This window comes from Trachinotus anak, unplaced genomic scaffold, assembly GCF_046630095.1.
Source record: "Trachinotus anak isolate AG129_WGS33_773 ecotype Australia unplaced genomic scaffold, CSIRO_AGI_Tana_v1 ptg000024l, whole genome shotgun sequence".
Taxonomy (NCBI): Eukaryota; Metazoa; Chordata; class Actinopteri; order Carangiformes; family Carangidae; genus Trachinotus; species Trachinotus anak.
The window spans coordinates 3,885,222-3,896,452 of record NW_027273875.1 but is presented as its reverse complement, the minus strand read 5'-3'; the positions used below and the strand labels follow the sequence as shown (position 1 = coordinate 3,896,452).

General features: G+C 37.7%; 1 protein-coding gene across 1 annotated transcript; it reads left to right on the top strand.

Moving 5' to 3' along the window:
* Window positions 1-470: 470 nt before the first annotated feature.
* On the top strand, window positions 471-9,703 carry sar1b (secretion associated, Ras related GTPase 1B). The gene is made up of 7 exons (XM_071461113.1): window positions 471-650; window positions 3,850-3,925; window positions 5,610-5,729; window positions 6,028-6,093; window positions 6,391-6,494; window positions 7,310-7,441; window positions 7,979-9,703. Exons 2-7 carry the CDS (start codon window positions 3,868-3,870, stop codon window positions 8,093-8,095), a joined length of 597 nt encoding a protein of 198 aa, XP_071317214.1. The 5' UTR covers window positions 471-650; window positions 3,850-3,867; the 3' UTR covers window positions 8,096-9,703.
* Window positions 9,704-11,231: the final 1,528 nt, after the last annotated feature.

Sequence of the window (11,231 nt, the reverse complement as noted above, 5' to 3'; positions counted from 1 at the left end):
ATTTCCTCTTGTGCTCTAGGTTTACCAAGCGTACCAGGAACAAGAGGAGAGAATTTATTTACCTGTTTCATTCTCCGATTTAATGCACAACCACCGCCTTTAAAGCATTTGCTCACTTAGTTGGATGTGGCGGAATTGGTAAAATATGACATGCTAATGTACATCTAGAGTTCAAACGATAACAAGGGTAATGGTCACCCATTAAAGAAATTACATTTTATTATTTTTAAAGACTAGCAATATGATTTTAATGACTTTAGAAGCGAGAAAGCAAATACTATTAGATAAAAAAGCTGGGTGCAATCAATTAGTGTTTTTTGTTGGATCTATAAACGAGGCGCATGTGCCTTCATAAAATATTACATGGTAAAAAACCCAGTGAAATATGTGTATGCTACTTATAAATTAAGGAGTTGGTGAATTTCAGTTCTCCAGTCGGAAAGAATATTGTGAAACATAAACAGGAAGCGGCTGGGCAGAGTTTTGGGGAGTTGTTGGACAGCCATTGCAGTGTCGTGGCTCAGTAACAAAACACGAAAAAGGAGAGGAAGACCTGGCATCTCGCAGGCTCTCTTTTTTGACCGGGAGACCAATTTACATGTGTATAAGAGCGAACACACTCGTTAAATTAATCTACACCTGAGTAACGGGTAAGTTTTTAAATACATTTTCTCCCCCGTGGTCAGAAAAAATCTTATGTGAGCGGTCGGCATCTCGGCTAGAAAATTATCCCGGCTGCTAACGATGCTACGTTAGCATTGCTAACACCAAGTTGGCTAACTCGTTTATTATCAAAGACCATCTAGTTGGATTTAAACCGGAGTCGAGTCGCTGCTTTAATTATTTTAACATCCATATTTGTTGCCAGAAGGAAAATGGCCGTACTATTTGGTTTCTGATGTTGTTAGTACGTCGGTGAAGTATTTATCTTGCTAACTGCTAAGTAGCTAACGTAACCAGTACCTTCTCGATGCAACGTCGCCTCTTACAGAATATGACACGTATCTAGTGGTTTCCTGCTAGCCAGCCTGTTAGCCGGCCTCACCCAAGCTGTATAATATTAGACTGAACGTATATGTCTAACTTTCCTTTGACTTGTCGTTACTCTGATATGTTGGCCATTTTAGTTTTTTTGCTAACGCGTAACCTGTTAGAGATGAATCATCCATGTAACGTTAGCCATTAAGGTAGGGGTTAGCTAACTGCTACGTTGACAGTGGATATGATAACTGGTTTGACAGCCGAGTCAAACTGCGCTCAGTGTGTTATGGACTCACAATTTTCTCATGGGATCTGTGTGAAATAACATCGCCTGCTTGAGAGAGCCTGAGAAGATGGGAGTTAATAGAGACAATGTCTTCTCAAGGGAGAACATGTGTCCTACATCATAATTTGTGATCGTAAAGAAATTTCTAAAGTAGTGCTGTTATGTTTATACAAGTAACATGTTCATGTATCCCTTATTATCTGAGTGTGAGGAAACATTAACATTTGGTACTTAGATACTACAGAAATAGTTCAGAAGGTGGATAGTAATAAGGGCAAACTGTCAACACGTGTAGCCTGGTGATTTTGATTAAGTACACAATTTGAAACTGTGCTCATTAAATCACTGGATGACTGTTATTAATAACAAATGCCAGAGTAAAGCTGAATTTATCTCTGAGGGCTTTTCTAACCGAATTCTTCCTGCACATCTCCAGCAATCTTAACATGGCAACCAGCAATTTTTGTTGCACCTTGTTATCACCATTTTAATTGGGTACTATTTTGATCATTTCAAATCAGTTTTCAAGCTAAAATGCGTAACATTCTCTGGTTTCAGCTTCTCAATTGAGAGTATCTGCTGCTTCTTGGTCTTATGTTAGAGAAATGTGTTATATTATCAACTATTTTTTGATTTTGGACTGTTGGTTGGAAAAAGAAGACATTTAATGTCATCAGTGTGTGCTCTACGACATTGTAGTGGGCAATTTTCACTGACTCTGGATGCTTTAAGAATAAACAATTAATAAGTTAACTGAGAAAATAACAGGCAGATTAATTGATAAGATAATTATCATTAGTTGCATTCTTACTTTAATGTGGTTGGTCGGACTTGTTTTAAACTCACATTAATATATTGACCCATGATTGCCTTTGCTTGTTGTCAGTTAACAAACTATTTCACACTTACAGCTGCATAACGCCACATGCGGGAGCATCAGACTGTAATACCAACCCACAGTGTCATAGCAGCCAGTGGGGGCGGGAGTGGAAGCATATGGGACTGGAGCATAGCAGCAACTGATGTGTAGTTCAGCTGTATTTGCATGGTCTTGAACTTTGGCTACCTTATACTTTAGCCCTGGAGTTGTTTGCACATTACATAACTAGGGCTAGAGGTCAGCACCAGATTACCTTGTTCTAAAGTCTCTGTAACTGTCACTGAGAAAATGAGATGAATTTGGTAAAATGTGTGTTTGTCTGTGTGTGTCTTCAGTGGATGAAATATCATGGTTTCATGGGGGGAAAACTTTAATGTAACCACAAGCTTCCCCTTTAGTTATAGAGTTAGGAAGTTTGTTTGTTTTTCCTGCTCTTTTTTCTCAGATTTTCATTACCACAACACTTGCTGAAGCATTGATCACATGTCATTTAAAAGAGGGAAAAAAAGTAGCTTGTGTGAACTAGAACGACAAATGGAGAAGTAAACAGCTTTTCTTACGAATAAATAACAAGCTGTTACATGTAGCAAGTCAGTGAGCTGTTGATTTCACACAGTTACAGCTTGCCTTAGCTCAGATCCATTTTGTTTTGATTAAAATACATTCTGGCTAGCTTATCTTCAAAGGCTAAGACTAGGCTTGATTTCCAAAGCCCTTGCAGATGGCTTGTACTGAGCAAAACACTCATGTTTCCGGTTGAGTTGCTGTCAGATGGTATGTGATCAGTGATCTGAATCTTCTGTCCTCCTGTCCAAAGACTCCTGCTGGAACAAGCTTATCATTGGCTGTAGAAAGACAGTCACTGCTCTTATCACCAGTTGCAAATAGCAGTCTGATAGGTTGAGGCAGGCTTCATATTCATAGAGTGAGTGCCGTCACTTCAGTGAGGATTGCGGTGAGAAGTCCTGATTGGTTCTTATTGATCTTACTCTCTGTCTCCTGTCTGATTTTATTTGTGTTCTGTTCATTTGTTGTTGTTTTCAGGTACTTTCCCACATAAGTTCTGGGCCTGTAATCAATGTAGATATTAAGATATAATTTAGTTCAACAATATAGGGAGCTGCAATTGTTTTATAAAGGTAAAATGTGTCACCTTTATAAACACATTACAAATGAAACACTGCTGATGCTCTGGTCTCCAAGTCATATTCTCCTGATTTAAGGGAACATGCTTAAGATCCAGGAAAAAAATCACCACATCATCATTTTTCTATTTTTCTCCCACTAAAATATTTACTGATATTGTCTCTTGTCAAAAATAGTAATTAATACATAATTTGTTCATGCTGGGCTTAAAGAGAGAGACTGTCCAAATCACCCCCAAAGTTTCCTGCCAGAACAGTTTAGTGCTGACACTCATACTCATTTCTCAATGTACATTGTGTAGTATACTATGTCCATGGGAACAGACACAATGTATAAAGTCACTGACAACCTGCATACAAAAACAAAGAAAACATATCAACTTATTGAGAAATAACTTGGGGGTGTGATGGGTTAAGGTACCAACATTAGACAACTTGTTGTGTAGGCTAATGATGGATGTCACAGCTAATATAACATGTCCCAGTTTTTTTTTTGCTCTTTCTGTGTGTGTTCATGTCTTCTTACCTATGTTTTTTTCCCATTTGTTGTTTTTCAGGATTCAACAGCTCCGGATATGTCATTCCTATTCGATTGGATTTATAACGGTTTCAATAGCGTACTACAGTTTTTAGGTGAGTACTGGTGATCAGACACATTAATTTAAGGGAAACAGAAATTCAGAGTTGAAGACCTTAAAACTATTGCTGCTGACAATTTTGACTACTTGAGTATTTAAGTCATTAATAAAAATGGTGTTCACAGTTAAGTAACTCGGTAAACAGAGTTGGTAATTTGAGAGTGTGAGTATAGTCCTATTAATGGCATCAGAGATCACAAGGAGAACGTAAATCGTTACAACTACTGGTCAGTTTTACACCTCACTCCTCAGGAGGGCAGGGCTAAGACAATAGTAGGCTTCGTTCCTAGAAATCCATTTCAGTTGTGGGAGAGAGAGTGATAGGAAGAAAAAGAAGTCTCTCTTTAAGTGTTTGTTCACTCTGTGCCTGCAGACACAAATTTGAAACACAAATACTGTGATGCTTCAGCAGGCGCCACTCCTTAACAGCTACAATACAAAACTTTATGTAATAAAACATTTTCAGCAATTTTGCCCCCTCAGTTAAGCCCTATATCACAAGGCCCTTTTTACACTGATCAGTTTCTAAAGCAGTCCATGTGGTAAGAAATGAATGAATCACCATCATCAGTGGCCGCTATTCTTTAAATGCTTCTGTATCTTGAATGGGCTTTTTATAGCTCCTTGGTTATAGCACTAACAGAAGATGGCTCATGGGGTTGGTTCCCATCAGGGCCATACATGCATCCTATGTTCCTGTAAAGTGGCTCAGCTAAAAGTATCTACCAAATGGTATATGTCATGAAAAGCATGTAGAGGAAACATAACATGATTTTTCACCCCAGCTTATTGAATTTGTGTGTGATAACAGTGTCCATTTCATATCTGCTGGAAACTCTTGTTATGTGTACCAGCTGCTCTTCTCCCCAGTGTATGCTGTTCTAGTTTCTGTGTCAGAGCTGCTCCCGTGAAGCAGTCATTCCTGTTCTCCCTGTCAGACAGGTTGTATAGTGCTGTTATGAGTAATAATGACATCTATTTGAGCTGAGTCAGATAGAAATTTCACAAATCCACTGCATATCTCTATGCTGACTCAGCGTGGTGAACTCTGAGCCTTGTAATCTGGTCAGCAAAGTTTAGGAAGGAGTGACCTTAGTTGCACCTTTGTTGTATTCAGGCAGACAGTACACCCATCTGTGAGAACTTAAATTTAAGGTGGTTTTACTGTGACAGATAGTGAGTTTTATCGGTGTGACTGAATGTCATTCCTTCATAGGAAAACAAATCAACCTCTACTTCATTTTTACAACTTCACCACAGCAGAAACTGCTCTGTTGGTTTGACCACAGGGCCTAACAACTTTTCTGGCAGAAACTTTGAACTGTACCTGAACTTGAGCAAGGAGGGCTCAATTTTACATTTGGCAAAATCAGTAGGTGGACTCAAGCCATTGTTTTCATTGTGCATCAAGGATGGTATTTATATGTGTGACCTGAATATCTGGTACATGCCTGAGACAAGTCTCAGCTTGGCAAGTCAACTGTCACATTTATGCTTTGTTTTTAAAACATTCTTAAAAGAAAAGTTGTTAAGCCATGACAGACCATCAGAATGAAATGTGAGGTTTTCTTATGTGTGTGCTTTCCAAAGACTTAGCATTGCATATTATGATGCTGCCCATCTAAAAAGATTTCTAGTGTCCAGGGTTGTGTTCTAAAATGCTTCTGGCTTTGTTTCAGGACTGTACAAGAAATCCGGCAAGTTAGTATTTCTTGGCCTGGACAATGCTGGCAAAACGACACTACTGCACATGCTCAAAGATGACAGATTGGGACAGCATGTGCCAACTTTACATCCAAGTGAGTTGGTGCTACTCTCGCTCTCTCACATGCACATCCACAGATGCTCACTCAGCTATGTATTGAAAGCCATCCGTGCAAAAAATAAAAAATAAATTAAAAAAATAAGTCATTCTGATTATACTCAGACATTTGTTATCCATTTTTAAATTAACATTTTCAAACAGTCCTGTTGAATGGGCATTTTGTTGACATATTCATTCATTCTTTACATGTGTGAATACACTAAACTATTGTGTGTCAGTGACTTTTAAGGTGCAGCATTGTTCTGATTTGTTGATTATTTCCTTTCCTCCAGCCTCGGAAGAGTTGACGATTGCTGGCATGACCTTCACCACTTTTGACCTTGGAGGCCACGCACAAGGTGTGTGTGTGTGTGTGGTTTGTATACTAATGTATTGAGGTTTTGTTGGTTGTGTGTTAGTGAAGATCTGATACCATTTTTTCACATCAGATATGATCTGGAAATAAAATAATTGTGATTTAAGCAGTTTTCCTTCAAGCAACATACCTAACCTCCATGAGGAAAAAAGCATCATGCAATTTCTGCAGTACATAAAGGAAATTCGCTCTAACCAATACTTGCTAATATAAGGCCAATAATATACCACTGTCAAACTCATGTTTATTTTTGTGTGTGTTTGTGCATCATTTTACACAGCCCGCAGAGTGTGGAAAAACTACCTCCCTGCTATTAATGGCATTGTCTTCCTTGTGGATTGTGCAGACCACATGAGATTGGGTGAATCAAAAGCAGAACTTGACGTAAGTACCTGCTGCCATCACACTGTAGTACTTGCAGTACTTTTGACAGGATTCAGATGTCCCCTAAACTACATTAAAAGATTACACACTTTTGGTCAAGTATTTGTTTGCTGGTGTTTATGGCATCAGCAAATTTGAGATAGTGGTAGGTTAGCTGTTATAATATTAATATTTTATATTGTGATTTCTTTTTAATCTGTGGCTTTTTTTGTTTTGCTGATGCTGTTAGTATTTTAACTTTGCAGTCCTGATGCAGTATTCAAACAGCCTTTACTTAGAAAGTTAGTAAAACTTGTAATAACTATTTAATGTTGCACATTAAGCAAAAGAAATTAAGAAATAATCAAACTGATTCTTGTATCTATAAACAACATAGAAACATCCCTCAGAAATGAAGCAAGTCACCTTTTAGCACAAATGTTTAGTAACTGTAGAAAGAGCAATCCATTGCACATGAGGCAAAGATATGAATTTCTGCTGTCACAATAGCTGATGAAATACAATGCACTGTCTGATAGCAATAAGTGAGAGAAACTCATCAAAGCATTGTTTCATTTCCTGTCTGAGTTAGTTTTTTACTAATAATCTGGCCATGTGATGGCTCTTTACCATTTACAGACTCATCCACTTCTTTCAGTTCTCAGGGATAACCACAGTGTTATTGTTGTGAAATTTAGGGAATTAGAAAACACTAAATGTCATTCAAACATCACAGGTTGATGTGTAACATAGTATCTGAGGGCAGATTTTTTTCCTTTTATCGTCTTGAGGATAAAAATGAAAACCAAGTAGTAATACATTGTCTACCCTCCTAGGCATTAATGACAGACGAGACCATTGGAAATGTGCCTATCTTGATCCTGGGCAACAAGATCGACAGATCAGAAGCCATCAGTGAGGAGAGGCTGAGGGAAATATTTGGATTGTATGGACAGACGACAGGAAAGGTAAGAAGACACAACAGCTATGTATCAGGACAGTACATTATACACTTTTTTAGACATATCCTCCTTATAATTCTAAGTCAGGCAAATGTACAAAACAAATACCATGTCAAGTCATTACCAGAAACAAGACCAAAGAAAAGACTGCATGAAGAGCCAAAGGCAGACTACAGGAAGATGAGTCTCCACCACAATACACTAATGCTGATTCTGTTATGGTGTCTAAATAGACTCAAGTCCCTGCAGTGCTGGTGGATTATAAAAATATTAAATGTAAAGTTTTAGTTTGCTGGATAGAGATTTTTCCTGTAAGAGTTACCTTCTGTTAAATAGGTATTTAACACCCATTTTACATAACAACTTAGTGTGCCACAAGAGCTGATCTCTGCTTTTACTTGTTTTGTTAAGAGGACAGGATTACTTAATTTTCTGTGCAATAAAGAAAATCAGCGTGTTACACAGAATCAGTTGATGACATTCATTTGCAATCTAATTTTGAAAAGTGGGTTTAGTGTGACTTTTTCCTTGCTTTCCTATCAGGGTAACATTCCCATGAAGGAGCTGAACACAAGACCACTGGAGGTGTTCATGTGCAGTGTGTTGAAGAGGCAGGGCTACGGTGAGGGCTTCCGCTGGCTCTCCCAGTACATCGACTAAAAAAGCCAAGCTGCCGTAATATACCACCACCACCACCATCAGGGGGGCGCTAGACCCAACCACTGAAGACGCCCACCGTTGCCACCAGTACCATCATACTCAGCCCCATGTTTGGTTAAACAAGTCTGCCTCCACCTTCAGAGAAACCAGTACAACTTGATCCCAATAGACTTTTATTGGTCGAACATTTGGTTCCGCACTTACAGCATTCATACCTGTACGCGCGCACACACACACACACACACAGACAGACACACACACTCACTAATTTCTATCTCTCTTTCTTTTTCTAAGAGAGTACCATAGCATTGGTTCCACAGCAAAGGGTGTTCAAATTCAAACGGATGAGTCTTTTCTATATTGTGTCTGTTGTTTGCTGCCCTCTCTCCCTCCCCTCCTGCCATCTGTTGAGTGTAATGATAGATGCATTATAACTGTAAATCTGTACATGTATCAGAATTTCCCGGCGCCTCTTCCCCCTCTGCATCTCATTTTGAGCAATGACAGAGAGCAACTTAGTTGTATACATTGCAGTACACTTTTTTTTAACAGTAACGACATTCATTCAACATTGTATTTAATCACTGCGTTTTGGTTAGTCCAGTTTTTTTTTTTTTTTGTTTTTCCTTTTTTTTTTTTCTACATAATTTCAATAAATAAAATGTGTGGCCACGCATACAGCCCTCACTATAGACGTGTGGCTGTTTCACTCATTTATTAAAATGGACCAGTGCATTTATCTTAGTGATCCATTTATTTAGGTTACTTGGAAGTTAAAATACTTTGTTCCAGACTTCTATCTTGTGGGCACAGTAGCATTGAATGGATCTAAGTAAACTGTGGGCTCCCTTTTTTAAAGAGAAGCATGGGGTGGTAGTAAAGCAATGGGAGGAGAATTTTAATAGAAAATAATACTTGCTATAACCCTGGCGAAGTTTGATGGAATCGTGTAGATAGCACAATGGTCAGTTGATGCAAAGAAAACTATTTAAGTAAACGAAGCTTTGAGTAAATAGCTTGATAATAACATGCAGTAAGAGATGAGGGGAGGAATAAACCGATGGTTGGTAACATCTAGTAGTCATCGATATTAATAGTTCATCCTACAGATGTATTTTGCAGCGCAGACCTTTTTACAAGGTGAATCTAGTGACCAAGTGTAGATAACAGTGGACACAATCCCATAGTGGGAACAGGTAGATAGACCTATGACACCTCTAAGAAAGGGACCATGTATATATGAAATGTACACGAACATCGTACATGGATTTTGTATTTATAAATGGTATCCTTTGATCTATGTGCATTACCAGAAACTATTATGCATGCCTTGTTCTTTTGATTTTTAATGATTATTATTCCAGAGAGTACAACAGGAGGGAAGAAGATGCCAAAATTTACAATGAGAGCTGATTGTCATGTTTTTTTTTAAAGGAAACAATGGAATTGCGCGTAATACACACTTTTTCTGTCCCTGTCCCTTTGTGTCTCTTTCATTCCCTCATGACTACGTGATGAGCTGTTCCAACAAGGGTGGGACTTGCTGTTGTTTGCATCATAAAAAAAATGTAATAAATGTTTGCAATGAATAACAGGCTTTAACATTGATCCACAATGCAGACTGATTTTTTTTGTCACTTTTCTTTGGTGAGGTCAGTTTTTTTTACTTACGTACAATTAGCAAAAAACACAAATACAAATCAAAAAATATTCTGATCCTGACTTTTGAGGAAAGGTTGGGAACCACTGTTTTGATCTTCAAGAATGAAGTGTTTTAAAAGCATATTATGTGTCTTATTATTTTAAATTTTAATCTGAAAAACTACAGCTGTCAAAAAATGCTGTTCAGTAAGAATATTTCTCTCCAAAACATAGAGGAGTAGAAATAAAAAGTACCTTCAAATGGAAATATTTAAGTGAAGTAAATTGTGTGTGTGTGTGTGTGTGTGTGTGTGTGAACTATAGTACTTAGATTAGATTATACTTTCTACCACTGGGTGGGATGATTATATTGAATTATTTTGATCTGACAGTTCTAGTTTCTATTTGGAGAAGGATGAAATACCAGCATGTTCACAGTTAACTGTGGAGGTTATGTAAAAAGTATATTGACCTCATATTCTTTCATACAAGCACTTTACCAAAATACCACTAGGTGGTGCCAATGACTTTAAAGCGTACATTTTTAGGAGTGCTGTACAATTTTATCTTCACTCTTTACACAGATGATAGTGTGTCACACATGAATGGCACTAAAGGAGTTCTTCAGAATAACATTAGTGCTGACAAGGTAAAAATTTTTCACCTCTGAATTTCACAAGAAGTGCAGGTGCACAGCTTTGTGACAGGATAATGTCACAGATTTTATCCTAATAATTCACTGATAATGTCAACGATTTTTCAAAGCATTCTGTGCATGTTCTTTTTAGATGAAGTTCCAGAAAGCAGCTGGTTTGAGTTTAGTATTTCACAAAAAATCACCTCAGACTTAACATCAAATACATGTTTTCATACAGTGTACTGCATCATTGCAGTAATGCAATAAACACATCCATGCCATTTATTTATCAATCGGCGTCACTGTTTGTCTTCAAGCTTTCCTTTTTCCAGTAACAGAACTGGTGAAAGCAATAATAATGGATAGCCACTATTGATTCTTGAATGTTGAGGGGTTCCCTAAATGCATAGTTTTTGTGGTTGTAATTTCACTGTTAGCTCACGTGTTGTGCAGCACATTGAGCGTCAACCTAGAATGAAATGTGCTATATAAATAAGGCTTTGCTTGATTGTTTGTATCACAAGGAATGACTTTGAATGCTGTCCCTGCTCCCAACAGCAGCACCACCCAAAGTTTACACACGGCAAATGTGTCGTAAAATAAAGACAGAAAAACGTACATTGCAACGGATTGCCTCTCAAGCAAATATGAAATCTCTGCAAGTTCTTTTTCATAGTGAATGAATGAATCTGAAAATTATGATATAAAATGTCATGAAAAATATCAGTAATGTGTAGATAATTCAATAAAACATGGACAAGTACTAGTGCATTCCTTTAAGTTCACATTCTCGAACACACACAAAACCATCAGGTCATCATATATCTTTATATATAGTATATGGGTCATCCACAGAGT